This window comes from Sphaerodactylus townsendi, linkage group LG04 (genome assembly GCF_021028975.2).
Source record: "Sphaerodactylus townsendi isolate TG3544 linkage group LG04, MPM_Stown_v2.3, whole genome shotgun sequence".
Classification (NCBI taxonomy): Eukaryota; Metazoa; Chordata; class Lepidosauria; order Squamata; family Sphaerodactylidae; genus Sphaerodactylus; species Sphaerodactylus townsendi.
In genome coordinates, this window is record NC_059428.1 from 30100011 (window position 1) to 30115858 (window position 15848).

General features: G+C 43.5%; 1 protein-coding gene across 5 annotated transcripts in view; it reads right to left on the reverse strand.

The window, feature by feature from the left end:
• ATP8A2 (ATPase phospholipid transporting 8A2) overlaps window positions 1-15848 on the reverse strand; it is a 432694-nt gene that overhangs the window by 24916 nt on the left and 391930 nt on the right. For 4 of the 5 annotated variants that reach the window (XM_048492830.1, XM_048492829.1, XM_048492832.1 and 1 more), the window contains one exon: window positions 8606-8710. The exons of the other annotated variant lie outside the window; for it this stretch is intronic. In XM_048492830.1, the coding sequence (XP_048348787.1) occupies window positions 8606-8710 (105 nt within the window). The remainder of the gene's footprint in view (window positions 1-8605; window positions 8711-15848) is intronic. 5 annotated transcript variants of the gene reach the window in all.

The window sequence follows — 15848 nt, forward strand, 5'->3', positions numbered from 1 at the left end:
TTTTTAAAAAAAACTTTGTTCTTCATATAACTTCTGTTTTGGCACCCGAAAGAAAAGTCCAAATAAACACTGAGATGAAGGCAGATACAGAGAAGCGGGCCTCTTGGATCACGCAAAGCTGCTTTACTTGCACCTGTAGAAACAGAGTCACCTTGGGTTGCTGGCTGAAGGTGGGACTTACTGTTGTTTATGTTCAGACTATGGAGATCAGTTCCCCTGGAGAAGACGGTGATGGACTCTATTGCATCACTTCCTGGCTTCAGCTCCCTCCCTTACTCAAATTCTGTCCTCCCCAGGCTCTACCCCCAAATCTCCAGGAATTTCCCAACCCGGAGCTGGCAACCACACTGGAGATGTATTGCCATAGACCAGTGATGGCGAACCTTGTTAAGACAGAGTGCCCAAATTGCAACCCAAACCCCCGTTGTTTATCACAAAGTGCCAACCTGGCAATTTAACCTGAATGCTGAGGTTTAAGTTTAGAAAAAAACGGTTGGCTCCCTCTTCCTCCGCCCCACAGGCCTCCAGCCTGCTCTAGCCTCCAGCAAGTCCTGCATGCACCACAATGTGCCTCTCTAGCATCTCTGCCTCCCCTGCGCCCCCCCCTCGGCAGAAGCCACCCAGAGCACAGGCACCAGGCCCGCCAGCCGAGTCCTCCCTGGTCACCACAGTGCGCACATGTCGTGCTCAGTGGCCCAGGCCAGCCTAGGTGTGTGTGTGTGGGTGATTTTCTGCCCCCCCCCCCACATGACGAACTCTGTGTGTGTGTGCCCACAGAGAGGGCTCCGAGTGCCACCTCTGGCACCCGTGCCATAGTTTCGCCATCACTGCCATAGACGCCGGCGAAATGTTAGAAGCAAAAACTGCCAGACCACAGCCACACAGCCCAGAAAATAACAGTCACTACCACGGGGAAATAGGACATAAATCCTAGAATCTATCTAAACTGTTAAATCTAATTGGGATTGTGCCCCAGTGACTAACATGGTTCCTGGGGATCTTATTTCAGCTTGGGAAAAAGATTTTCTTTTTTCTGCTTGTGGAACTCAGGTCAATTTACTCAGGATCAGGCATGAACTATGAGGAGAGTCCTCTTTTATCAGTACTAATTTCCTTCTCATTATCTTCACTTCACTTTTATAATCTTTAGGTCAATTTGCAGCTTTCTGGGCATTATATTATCTCAACTAGAGAAACTATCTGCCTAACAGTGGTTTTTACACTTTCTGTAGGCCACTGTGATTTAATCTTGCCTTTTAGCTCATTTTCCAAGAATCTCTCGGACATATTAAGTTGTCAGGAGTATTGACGGAAACATAATTAGAAGCATATTCTCTCTTTTAAAAACCAAAGGTATACAAATTTGCTCACATTTTCCATTTTTTTCTGATTTTCAAAATTTTGTTGGCTTTACTTGGGGAAAAACACGACAACTTTAATATATGAAATGGTCTTACTCTGAGTCAAACCACTGACAAGGACAGTCAGTTCTGGTTGTCAGTCGCAAATTGGGGTCTTTCTCATAATCTGCTTCCTGATCTTTTCAACTAGAGATACTAGGGAATGAACCTGAGATTTTCTGTACATAAAGCATTGAGCGCTCCCCAAAACAGGCATATAACAACAAATTACGAAGATTAAAATATATATTAATTAATCTCTGTTCTGGTGTACAAGAATTACTACCCTTTCAAACCACCGTGGCTTAAACACCTCCCCCCGCATTCTCTGTAATTGTTGCCTGTCATTACAACTTTGCTTCAGCCACTGAATCACAGAAGGTATTTTAGAATGACACCATTTAATTCTCACTGATATCTGATCTGCCTTTAGGTGGTCCCAAATTGGTGCTACATGGATTTTGATGATCGTTTTCATTTAAACACTGTAAGGAAACACTGATAGGATCGAAGAGGATACTGGTACATGGATTTCATAGAAGATTTTCAGGGATGTGTGCTCTTATTTGTACAGTGCCTTACCAAATATGGATAAAATCCACTTCGTAATAACCACCTCCTCAAAATTTTTTCCTACATTTTTATAAAATTGGTTTATTTTGTGCGATGTTCAGAACTAACAATACTGTGTTTTCTGCTCTTTTAAAATTGTTGATTGTTTTAGTAGTACTTCTGTTCTTTTTATTGTTTCTTGATAGTACCCACCAGTAAACAATTAAGTTTACACACAGTGGCACAAATACACAAACACTTTTCTCTTCCTCTCTCCACAACGGACACCTTGTGAGGTGTGTGTGTGTGTGTGGGGGGGGGTGCTGAGAGAGTTCCAAAGAACTGTGACTAGCCCAAGGTCACCCAGCTAGCATGTGTTGGAGTGCACAAGCTAATCTGGTTCACCAGATAAGCCTCCACAGCTCAAGTGGCAGAGCAAGGAATCAAACCCAGTTCTCCAGATTAGAATCCACCTGCTGTTAACCACTACACCACACTAGCTCTCAAGGCAGCTGTATATATGTTCAAACTGTGTAAACAGGCCTTGATCATGCAACACATCCATCATTAATATACGGTGGACAGAGTGTGCAACTGAAGCATTTTAGAGTGTAGGCACTAGTTCATATTAAAGATGCAACTTGTAGTGAGGAAGAGTATGTCAGCCCAAAGCTTTTTCCTGGGCATAACTGCTCGTGCAAGTTTACATGGCAGGACAGGTACAAACCAGTCCACATTTCAATATGCCTAATGCGGGCCAATGTGACATCATCGACCCTTTAACCGGGTAATGAGAGAAACTAATGGCAGCATCTTGGGAGAGCTACCTGAGCAATTACACTGCACTGCAAGGCAATTTGCCACTCCTCTGTCACTATAGCTAGGTTTGGGGAGGGGAATGGCTCTCCTTTGAACAGCACTGCTTCTCTGCATTCAGATCCAGGATCCCAGTCTCACAGATGCGGCTGTAGCTCCACAAATGCAATTAGTTCCACCAATCACCCTCTTCAGCTTCGACTGAGTGATAATTACTTTGTGGTACTTTGCTATGAAAATTCAATGTAAACCAAAAATACAGCAGGATGCCACATGGGACTGGAGAAGCAGATCCCGATGACAGACTGCTGGTCTTTCAGGACAAAACCAGCTCTTAGTGGGGAGAGGATTCTTGCAAGAATCTTACGAGTAAACACTAACATTTACTCAGAAGAAGCCGACAGGATGCTGCCGCCGCCGCCGCTACCTCCCTGAGAGCATGCATCCCGTCTATACATAACTCATTAGAAACAAGTCAACACTCCAAGTTCATTTGCATGAGAAATAAATGCAGAGTATTACTGTGGCAGCAGGTAATGTCCCAGTAGGCATAAGTTGGAAGAATCATGACAGCACATGTGATGGAAATTTGTGTTTGTGTGTTTTTAAAACTGTGTCCCGATAAGACAGATTGCACCATCAGGCAATTCCCAGCACATTCCCAAAAGACAAGCACATGTTTTCAAGCAGGTGTCAGTGAGCCGGGACACAAACAAGGCGATAAAAGACAGAAGAGTTCTCAGAAGCCCCTCGAGAGGCCTCATTGTAAGCATGACACATCAACTTCAGGCAGGCCGAAGACACTCCACCATTATCTAGTTTGCAGATGGACCACCCAGAAAACCTGGGTGCAATTAGAAGGGAGAGAAAAATACAAATGCGCTTGCAGAAGAAGGGAGGAGGGGATCCTTGTGGGGAACGGGCTAAGGGGCCGGCAGAAATGTCTTCCATTGTCTGCAGGCGAGCCTTCTACGAATGAAGGAAGTTGATCAAGAAAAGCAGCACAGATGAAAGCATAAGGAAAAAGAACATAATGAAGTAGGAGGGAATGACAATATACAAGGTAACCGCGAATCACAACATGGGCATTTAACTACAGAACAGCAAAACAGCATGTTAACATGACTGTGGAAAGCTGGTCACCTATACTGAAATAAAGCGAGTTGTATGTGCATGCATTCAGAAACGCACTTGAAAGTCCCGTGCCTTTCCTGTGACTACTAATGATATTTCAGCCTGACTTCAGTTTATATACACAAGCTGTGATCCAACAGAGAGCCTGTGGAGAGGTCCCACAAACAGAAATCTTTTAAAAACCCTGAAATCCTCCCCCACCCACCCACCCCCACCAACTCCCTCTCAAACAGCTGTTTGGTAATATTTACAGGACTGTCTGGCTCCATTATCTGGATTGAGGTGAAAACATTTAACATGATACAAAAAAGTTTTCTAATAATTGCAATAACATATAATCAATGCTGTATTCAAAATGAACAAAACCAAATGTTGTGGCATTTCCTAAAAATATAACCACTTCAGCAATTTCAGAAGACTATATTAGTCTGCTGTAACAAAATTACACAGGGGGTCCACCAGAACTTTAAGACTGACAACATTTATTCCAGATAAGCTTTCCTGAGCCACCAGGAACTCTGCATAAGAAAGGACATTTTTGAAATTCTGAAACTAGAATTCTGAAAGTAACTCTTCTTGATACCTCAAATGTAGAGACTTCAAACAAATAAAAAACCAAGTGACATATTCTAGAGTTGTTAGTCACTCATAAATTTCACATGGAAGATTTGAACATTTAACAATTAGGCTCTTTATAAAGCAAGACGTTTGCTTTGAAAAACTCCAAAAAAAATTTCTGATTTCCCACTACAACACTTTAATTAAAAAAAAAACCCCACTTTAATAAAAAGTATCAGACAACCACAAAGTACTAAATGAAGAGCAAATTAAAAGTATAAACTCACAGCAATTCACACACATTGTTCAGCAAAATGTTATTTAAATTGATATTCTCTAGACCACCAAGGAGCCAAATGCAGGTTTGCATGCATGTATGCCTATCTAGACAGGGAATATGTGTGCAAATGGGTGCATTTGATTCCCAGCTTCAGCCAGCTGCTATGTTTATGTGTACGGCCTTATGAAATGGGGAAAGAGAGTACTGTATTCAGCACTCTTCAAAACAGCTAAGCAACACAGTTTCAAATTCCTTCGGTACCGCATTACCCCATATGTCCCGGCTCGACCTCTGCGCTCAGCAGAGGCCAATTTACTGGAGATCCCTGGCCCCTCAATGACGCAGCTGGCCTCCACACTGGCCAGGGCCTTTACAACTCTGGCGCCGGCCTGGTGGAACACTCTACCACCAGCTGTCTGGGCCATGCGGCACCTTGGAGAATTCTGCAGGGCCTGTAAGACCGAACTGTTCCACCGGGCCTTTGGAGAGACCAGCCGCTGATAGTGCCTCCCCCCACCCTCTGCCTACAGGGTCCCCTAACATCATTGGGACCCATTCCTTTTTTCTGGGGAGGGTTGTATATCGGTTTCGTGGGTGGCTATTTTAGAACATAATTGTTTTAAATTGTATGTTTTATATATGATTTTATACTGTTCACCGCCCCGAGCCCTTCTGGGATAGGGCGGTGTATCAAATAAATAAATAAACAAATAAACAAACAAACAAATAAATAAATAAGGTTACCAGGCTAGTTGGCACACAGTTCTTTGCTAGCTGTGAGGCTTCCTCTTTGCTGTGCTGGTTCACCACCCTCTGCCATCCTGGATGGGTTTGGATCAGCCTCAGACTGGGACGGAAAGGGGGTTCAGGCACCCTAGTCCGCTTCCTTCCTTCCAAGTGAGCACACCTTTGCACTCTCTCACTCCCTGGCCCTGTGTGCCCCCACCCACTTTTTTTCTCACCAGCCTGGCTTGGAAACCTCCCTTATATACCATTCTTGGCCCTACCCCTGGACTGTGGTTCCAATCAGGATTACGTCCTGCCAGTGCCAGATTTATCTATAGGCTTGGCAGGCTGAAGCCTGGGGCCTCAAAATCTAGGGAGCCTCCAGCCATGGTGTATAATATTTCAGACACTGTCATAGGCCTTTTTTTTACGCATGCTGTCATAATGCACTGTAGTCTCTAAACAACCCTTCAGTAACAGTAAACTTTCAATTCAATTTTCCTAAAAATTCCTGATTATTTCACAAAACGTATACAAGGTTCGGTTGTGGCAAAAGTTTTTCACAGTGTTAAATGTAATGTTTGTACATCCCCCCCCCCCAGTCACTATGGTATTTAACAATAATATCTTATGTTCTTATGAGAAGGAATTGTGAATTGTGGAATTCTAAACTGTCATCAATCTCGGCTTTACACAATTTTGTTTAAAACACTCTACCTTCTTCATCTAGTAGTGAGGGTGGGGGATTGGGAGTGGACTCACAAGTAGAATTTAGGGCCTCTCTTCATCTAAATCCAGCACTGTATCCGAGGGGCACAGCTAGGGAAAATGGAGCCCGGGGCAGACTGAGTTTTCTACCCTCGCATGGGCCCTGCCCCCCCCACTTAACTCAGATGGTGACAGGGCCTGGCAGGGCCGGGCCGGGCAAGGGCACGTACAGATGTCTCCGTCAGCCCTGGTGGGGCAGGGGCAGGCTGCCTAGCAGTGGCCTCCAAGAAGCCTGGTGGGGCAAGGGGGGAAGGAGAAGGGATATGGGGGGATTTTTCGCCCCTCACGTGACCCCAATGGCGGCCGCCTGGAGTGCCTATCCCCACCCCTCCTCATGGAAGCTACGCCACTGCGGTGTCCTGCCTTATTCTGGAAGTGACAAAAGGAGGAGGGACACCCAGCAAAATACAGTGAGTTTTCTAGCTAGTCCCATTACAAACGGTTGGAGAACCACTACCTTACAGTGAGGTTGAATGTCCTCCCAAAGGAAGTCTGTCTGGTCTGATCGCCACTGTGGTTGTTTTGAGTGTTGTCAGAGGGCCTTTGATGTTAGATGACATTAAGCTGAATAACTGTTGTTATGGCTGTTGTTGACAACTGTTGATAACCCTGACAAATTTTGTTGTTTTAGAATTATTGGCTGTGTTCTGCCCAGATGCCTTTTCTTTTTCATATTGTTATAGATATTTTCTTTTTTAAAGTTACTATAATCTGACCTGATCCATATTAGGATGGGAGTGCGGGACATAAATTTTCTAATCACTACATAATAAATATTTCTGACTTTTGATTAACATTTTAATCAATTAATTGATTCTTAAATTGTTTTGTCACATTTTCCATTTTATACTCCATGATCAAGTAATTCAACTAGAATTTGAGAGAAGAAAGCAAAGTGGGAGGTATTTGTTGTTTGTTTCTTTTTTGAAATTATATCTAGGCAAACACAGATGTCTAATCAACTGTGTGATGATATGCAAACAGACTATAACACGAGCCAGAAATATCTGTGAAACTTCCAAGTTTTCTTATGAATAGTGCCAAGTAATAGTGCCATATTTAATTGTGAATTGGTAGGCACTATTTAATGAAATAAATTATAGGTTTATTCTTTCACTTCTTCAGTCACAGCTGCAATATAGCAATTAGTTTACTGTCAGAATAGGTATAAAAGACTCAAAAGTCTGACCCTGCCCTTTCAGAGCAAAATCTTTCTCTGAAGTCCCGTCCCACTTAAGATGGCAGTTTAGAAAGTTTGTTAAAATCCCGTTTAATTATTGTGAAGTTACTTGTGGGTCACACAGTGCCATATTGTTTGAAGAACACAAGTGTTAGTAATAGAACCTTTTTGAACTTACAGAGCTCTTCGATTTGCTGAAGCACAATTGCATTTTAAAAAGGACTAAATGAAACTGTCTGAGGGGGGAAAAAAGCTCAGTAGGATTCTTTTTAGCATCTTTCACACCAGACAAAAAAGTCTCCACATAGAACATGTACTCTCATACAATGAAGAATTCAATTATAGCACGACATTCCATATGATCTTATCCAACTTACCATCCAAAGGTGTCTGCAAATAAGAATTCTGTTAATCACAACTTAAATATACAACGTTAACAAAAACATAATTGACAACAAGTAGAAACAAAAATGTTGTTCATTCTCCAAGTATACTTTTCAGAAGTAAGGCAATAATTGTTCTAGCAAGGCAATCGTCCCACTGCAGCAGGACTGACACACAGTGTTACAATTTACTGTGCATTGCTGATACCAGGGGGAGCAAAATGCTGGCTTTCGTACTACCACTGCAGATAAATGATGAAACATCATTTAGTAATACAGGGGGTCATTTGCTCATGTATTGTTGTGCCAAGTACTGACTGATGTTGAGTCACTTAAAACCCATGGAAAAAAATTCCTCCTGCCCAAATCCCATAGAAATTCATATACATTTCCTGCATAACTCCAATGCAAGAAAGCCAGGGCAAAGAGATTCTGCAGTCATTTCGCATTCCTTTCTGTCTTGTCCAGATGTAGAATCCATCAGTGAGGCCGAGCAAGCAAAACAAAATGTCTTTTAGTTGGTCTCACTGCCCTACAAAATTTTTACATGCAGTCATGCAAGAAGCATTACGGGAAGCCTCAGATTTGGCTTTGTGTACCAAGAGATGATGAATGGAGCAGGGAAGGGGTTTTTTTTTTTTAAAAAAATAAAGCAGGTGAATGAATAAAATGGCAAAGGAGCCTTGAAGACTTCACCGGGTTGAAATGCATGGAGAAAAAAAATAATGATGATGAAAAAGTGGGTGGAAAAATGTATATGTATACATATTGATCTGCCATGCTTTCCGTTAACACGGAATTGCCCCACCTCTTTCCATTACTATCACGCAGCATAGCTTTCCCCATCTCTTTGGACTTAGTTTCCAACTCTTGAACCTGCTCCAGCAAAGTTTTATGGTATGTATGCTTGGCCCTGTATCGTAAGAGAAAGACACAAAACAGAGACACCAACACATCAACTTTCATTGGCTGTAAAAGACTTTGTTTTCCTGCTCAGAGTCAGACTGGCAAAGACATTACTTGGGCAGGGCTGAACCCAGGCATTCTGGCCACTGTGGATCTTCTGCAGCCTTAAAGGGGATACTGGAAAGCAAATCTCAGATTTCAAGATGCCTACTTAAAATGTTACCAACCCCCAGTGACCAATTGAGTGGTTATACAATGGGGCCAGTCTTGAATTTTGGAATATTCGGGAAAGAGAGTGTACAGGAAAATAACTCAAGTCCAGCTTGATGGTATCGAGGAAGACATCCATACAGAGATAATGAAGCACTTTCTTTTAGTAAAATATTTCCCCTGTGTTAAAAACAAAATACAACAGTATCCTACTTTTGGAACAGTTGTACCATGTGGACCTAGGACTGCTCAAGAGTTAGCCATTCACACACACACACCCCAAAAAAGAAGGAAGTAATTGTGTATTCGTAGAGGCACAGTATGATTCCAATCTGTCCTTTGAACACCAAACTCCAGTACCAGGAAAGCTGTGTCAGATTCATTGATGAGTACAGTTGTGCATCTTCTGTTATGTAGTTTTCATGTCTCTCCTTTTCCTAAGTGATGAATTAGTAAAGGTAACTACTTCTCCCTTCTTAACATACTGTTTGCGGGTACAAAATATACACACAAATACACACGGTGAGAAGAGATGTCTGTACTCAGAATCTTTATTTTCCAGTATCCATAGTATATAATCTTGCATTTCCAGCACAAGATACTGTTACTGTCACCACTTATGCTCAGATCCACAGCTTTCATGAATTAAATCCTCATTCTTGCCAAATGCTGGGGCCAGCACAAACACTTATAGCTCCTCCACCTCTCTCCAGAAAACATTTTCCTGTCAACTACTGCCCTTTATATTTCTTAAGAAAAATCAGGAATTTGCCATTAGATGATTTAGATTTGTATATATTTGCACAATAGTTGAAAAAAATCAAAATGCAACCAACAAAGTTATTAACAATTTGTGTGTGTATATCTGTATACCTATGTGTATGCATGTTAAGTGCTGTCAAGTAACTTCTGACCTATGGCAACTGTATGAATTAATGTCTTCCAAAATGTCCTATCATTAACAACCTTGCTCAAGTCTTATAAACTGAGGACTGTGTCTTCCTTGAATGAGGAGACTGAAGAAGAAAACAAGGTTGAAGGTGAAAAATAGATAAAATATATATTTTATTGCCCAGTTAAGATTCCCTGCCCATTTCACTCAAAAGGCTTCTTTAGGGAAATCTGTTACAAATCTTGCACTGGCTTTTCAAAGAAATGTATAAGATCTCATGTTGGGTCTTCCTCTTTTCTCACTGCCTTCAACTTTCCTTACCATTATTGTTTTTTCCAGTGATTCTTATCTTCTCATGGTGTGACAAAAGGAGAGAGAGAGAGAGAGAGAGAGAGAGAGAGAGAGAGAGAGAGAGAGTATGGAGAGACAGAGGCCGTTTCTGCACGGCCAGGAGGCACCCCCACGCCGGCAGGAGTTCTGCAAGCGTGCGAGCAGGCGAAGGGGAGGCCGGCAGACGGCAGGCGGCTCCGCACAGAGCCGCCTCTCCCGCGCCCCACTTCACGGTGTCCTTCTCAGTCGCCTGTGGGGCATCGCAGGCCCGCTTCGATCGCTGCTCCTCCGAGCCCCTGGAGGTCGGAGGACAGTGCTGGGCGGGCTGGCGTAACGCCCGCAGGCGGCCTAATGAGGAGGACACCGTGGAGTGGGGCGGAGATTTGAGACAAGCGTCTTCCCGGCGGCGCGGTTCGCACCGCGCCGCAGGGAAGACGCTCCCTCCCCAACAACAACCCTTTAAAGGGTTGTTGTTTAGGGCGGCTTGACGCCGCCCAGGGGGGAGGGAAGAAGAGTCAGGTCGCCGCTGCTGCCTGTGCGAACGGCGGCCTGGGGGCACCTTTTTTGGCGCCCCCAGGCCGTCATAAATGGGCCGTGCGGAAACGGCCAGAGAAAGAAGAGAAAGGGGAGAGAGAGAGAGAGAGAGAGAGAGAGAGAGAGAGAGAGAGAGAGAGAGGTGTTTCCAGTGTTTTCCCAGAGGTAGAAAAAATTGCATTAAAAATTAGGGCGTTTTCACAGAAAATACATTTGAGCCTTTCTCACACTTTATGTTGATAGCATATATGAAAGTTATTAACCTGGGAGTGAGTTTGGAGGAGAAATCAAGGTCTCTTGCAGCCATCACAGGTTTGCCTTTGTATGGATGTATGTGTTTATTTTAAATATTTACATCCCCCCCTAATCTGCTTAGACTTATGGTGACTAACAAAGCAATAACAAATTGCAAGGACTACACGTACGCACACAGACTGGAAAAAAAAATAGGGCTCCCTCAAGATAAAATCAACATACATGAAAAACCTATGTGCGAAAATGTTTATAATCCACTGCAGAAAATGAAAATAATTTATAAAACATGCTGACTAGATTTTTGGGATATATTTTCTTCAAGTTTCTGTCAGATTATGGCAAAAATGGCCAGTGTCTAGCTTGTGCAATATTTAGAGAAAAAGCAAAATAATAATAATGGTAGTAGGGGCATGTACTTACAGGTTGCTAAGTCATGACTTGGTTTAAATAAAACCTGTTCATTATGAACATTTCTCACTGATCAAAATGAAAGCAGTGGGCTGTTGCCAGACGGGCACGTAAAATGGCCCTGAAAAAGAGGTATGCGCCACTTCAGGTCCACATCACGTGATTCCTCTGAGGTATATTTACAGATTCAGTTGGCCACTCCTCCACGTTAAGCCTGCTGGGTGACCTTGGGCCAGTCACAGTTCTCTCAGAACTCTCTCAGCCCATGGGGAGGCAGGCAGTGGCAAACCATTTCCGAACATCTCTTGCCTTGAATACCCTGTGGGATCACAATTAGTCAGCTGTGACTAGACAGCAAAAACGACATCAAACAGACAACAGCAGCTCCCTCAGCCTGAAACCAGGCCTATCTGGATTTGTAGTCCATCCGGATCAACCACGGTGACTGATGCCCCCTTTTCACCAGTTGCTGTCTCCTCCTTCTCCAGCAGGTCACACCCAAACCATCTCCTTTGTTAGGAAGAAGAGGAGGTGGTGGCCACTTCCTTCTCTTCCAAAGGACAGCAGCCTCCTCATAAAGAGGTGAGGAGGCAGCAGCTGTTAGACCTGGGCTGCCGTAGGCCACCCTCCTCATAGTCACCACCTCCTCCTTACAAAGCAGCGCCCAGAGGTGGGAATTCAGATTAAACATTATTGCTCTCAATGTATTGTCGAAGGCTTTCACGGCCGGAATCACTGGGGTGCTGGGTGGTTTCCGGGCTGTATGGCCGTGTTCTAGCAGCATTCTCTCCTGACGTTTCGCCTGCATCTGTGGCTGGCATCTTCATCCTCTGAAAATGCTAGCCACAGATGCAGGCAAAACGTCAGGAGAGAATGCTGCTAGAACAGGGCCATACAGCCCGGAAACCACACAGCACCCCAATTGTTGCTCTCATTTTGTGGCTGTGACATTGCCGTGCACTTGAAAATGCTAACAAACTTGTGATGGAGAACACAGGCATCATCCTGTTAGGAATGGGAACAGCAGACCAGATATTCTCTCATCAGAATTCTTTCCAAAAAGTAAAATTACCTAAAACTGCACAAAAACTTAATTAGATTCAAGTTACTAGAACCACTTAGGGTCATGATTAGACTCAGCTTCTCTTTTAAGAAACGAAACTTGAGAAACTTTTTTTTCCTTAGCAGATAAAACTCGTTTTAAGCTTTGGTCTATTAACTCTTAATAATCCTTCCTATTTACTTTGCTTTCACATTCCTCTCAATTTGATTAAACATATTAAATATATTGACCCTGACCTCTCCTTCTGCTGCAAAAGAAGCAATTTTTATTACAGCAGATTTTAGAATTTAAAGTTTGGAGCTTTCAAACTCCTGTCTGGAACAATCCATATGCATATTTACTCAGAAGTAAGCTCTATGGAGTCCAGCTGGACTTGTTCCCAGTAAGCATGCAAAAGACTGCAGCCTGTTACTTAACACAGACATCAAGTCTTCACCTAGTGTCCCCTTCTTTTCTGTTTCTTTCCTCTTTGGCACTGTCTCCTTCAACAGGCAAAAGAGATCCCTGGTCCATTCCAGATCCAACCCTACCATTAGGCAGAGTACGGTGACTCCTGTCAGTTGGACCATTTCTATCCCATCTATTTTGGACCATTCCTGCCCCAGATTCTGCTCAAGTTGTGACCCACCAAACTAAACATAGCCTGCCAACCTAGTGGTTGTGACCTACCACATGTTTTACCAACTCCTGTATTTGTAGGTCTGGGAAAGGAGCATAACTGGGACGTATTTCACACAGGTGGTAGGTTACTTTCAGTTTGGTGACCCACAAGTTGTTCAGGCCTGTTCTAGAACGTATACAACACCTTAGAAATTATTGCACAGACATCAAAGTGTGGATTTGTGAGGCAATGCACTAGGATAGTTTCAATGTAAGCATAAAATACTGTAGTAGGAAAGACTGACAATAAGAAAGTATCTCAGAATGCTAAAATGATCATACTTATAACCAAAGCATATTGATTTCAGTGAAACATCCTTACCCATTTATATTTTAGGGAACCTAGCCAAAACATGATACTTCTTAACTACCCCCCTATAAATTAAAGACACAAAGATTAACAGCAATGCCAATATTCTGGATGAGATTTTGCACTGGATCCATTCAAGAGATGGAAATTTTGACTCATTTCATGTCCCCAGAGACATCAGAGGTCACTGAGTAGCTAGCTACAAAAAATGCCAGCAAACGCTGTGGTCGACCCTGTTTTCCCCTTGCAACCCTTGCAAAGTCCTCTTCAACTTAAATGAAAACAGAAAGCGAAGCACCCGTCATGACTATTTTTCTTTCAGTGTGGAAAGCATTAAATGTTGAAAAAACACACACAATGGGGAAAAAAGTACTGGTTGATGCTTCCTCATCTGTAAGCAGCCAAGGTGTGTGATTTTTTCTTACCAACTGCAAAACAATCCTCCTGTTGAATTACATTGATTAGTGATGGCCACCTGTTTGAGTCCAGCTCTCCCCAGTCAAGGATCAAGGGTCGGAGCGCTCCCAGGCTGTGACATCACTACTGTTTCCTCTCAAAAACCTTGGCCAGGAAGAATCTGCCCTCTCCCCCCACAAGAGCTTAAGAACCTGACAAGCACCAGTAAATGAAAAATCACAGCCATCTCACTAGTTAAGAAGCAGTACCTTGCATTTACAATCTGACAAGGGAGGGGGGGAAGAAAAAACCAGGAGGAGGAGAAGGAGAAGAAGAGGAAAAAGAAGAAGAGGAGGAAGAGTTTGGATTTATACCCTACCTTTCTGTCCTGTAAGGAGACTCAAGGTGGCTTACAAGCAGAGGCATAGCAAGGGGAAAAAGCGCCCAGTGCACTGGTATGTACTCTGCCCCTGCCATGCCCCCATTTGCCCCGTCCATCCTCAACACCACCCCACAGGGGGGCGCACCCAGTGTGTCGCCCCCCCGTTCCCCTGGAGCTACGCCTCTGCTTACAAGCTCCTTTCCCTTCCTCTCTCTACAGCAGACACCCTGGGAAGTAGGTGGGGCTGAGAGGGTTCAGAAGAACTGTGACTAACCCAAGGTCACCCAGCAGGAATGTAGGAATGCAGAAACACATCTGATTCACCAGATAAGCCTCTGCCACTCAGGAAGAGGAGGAAGGAATCAAACCTGGTTCTCCAGATTAGAATCCACCTGCTCTTAACCACTACACAATGCTGGATCAGATGGTGCTTCTGAACCACCTCTTAGCCATCTTCTGGCTTAGAAGGAGTGGAAGCGGTATGGTAAAAGCAGAGAGGCATTGTCTGAAAACATGTAAATATTTGAGAAAAGAAACATTTGAGGTTTCTGTCTTTAATTTTATGGGTGATTGGATGTCAAATTAATGGAAAGGACATCCTGCTTCTTGCCTAACAATCAACATTATTTATGTGATTATATGCTTGGCTCTCTAGAGCATTTAGTTTAGATCCAAATGCAGCCAGTGGCGGCAGAGTAATGTGGGGTAATATATGGCAACAAAAGAGAAGATTCCATTTTTTTGCACATGTGCCAACAATTTGCTTATATGCCAAAAGAAACCTGAAGAGAAAAAAAACCTTTGCACCTTTGCACCGTGTTGGTATATTCCTGGTGTACACTGGGTTTGCCCCTCCTCTCAAGCTTCCCCTCCTCTCCTTCCCACAAGCCAAGACTGTGCAGATAACTACGGCTCACAAAATCTACACATACCTTAAAGGACAGGTGGAAATTATTTCGGTGTTTTAGAGAAATAAGCAAACATGTAAACTCGTCAAGACAGGCAGAACAGAGAACAGAACAGGGCAACACTGATTTGAGGGTATTCTTTTCGTTTACAGGCACACAGTTCTACAGCACCCTGAATCTGAGACATGCCCAATTCTGCATCATCATGAAACACATGGAATATAACCCTACTTAGATGCTCCACATTTCCACATGGAACGCCATATGCCTAAACGTGCTGGCAAGTTAGGGTCAGTTGTATGGAGGGCTACTCCCAGGATCCAAACATGATGTCTGACTTTGGTAGGCAGCCATAATTTTCAGCAATCTCTCACCCCAATTTCACTGGCAAATACGGAAGATTCAGGAGAGGAGTCAGCTGTCCACATCGCGCTGGGCAAGGAGACATTTAGAAGTGATGAAAATGCCTCCGGTCACTTCTGTGTGTCTTCAGAGCCATGTTGTGAAGTGCCTCAATTAGCTAACTGAATGGCAGGGTCATTTTCTCACCTTGTGGTGAGCTTTGGGGGTGGCCAAAAGAAGCCTTGCATTTATTGTGTCAAAGACTGCATGTGCAGAAAAGATCTGGATCTCAAAGGGCTTGGCTGGTGCTAACCCCTGAAGGGCACAAGCTAGTACAAGTGGAAAAGACTGGATGTCCGCACTATGAGCCTTGCTTCCATTTCCCTATTGGTTAATTACTGTCAAATTCCTGCATCGATCAATAAGAAGCTGTATCCACTGTAAGAGCAGAAGTA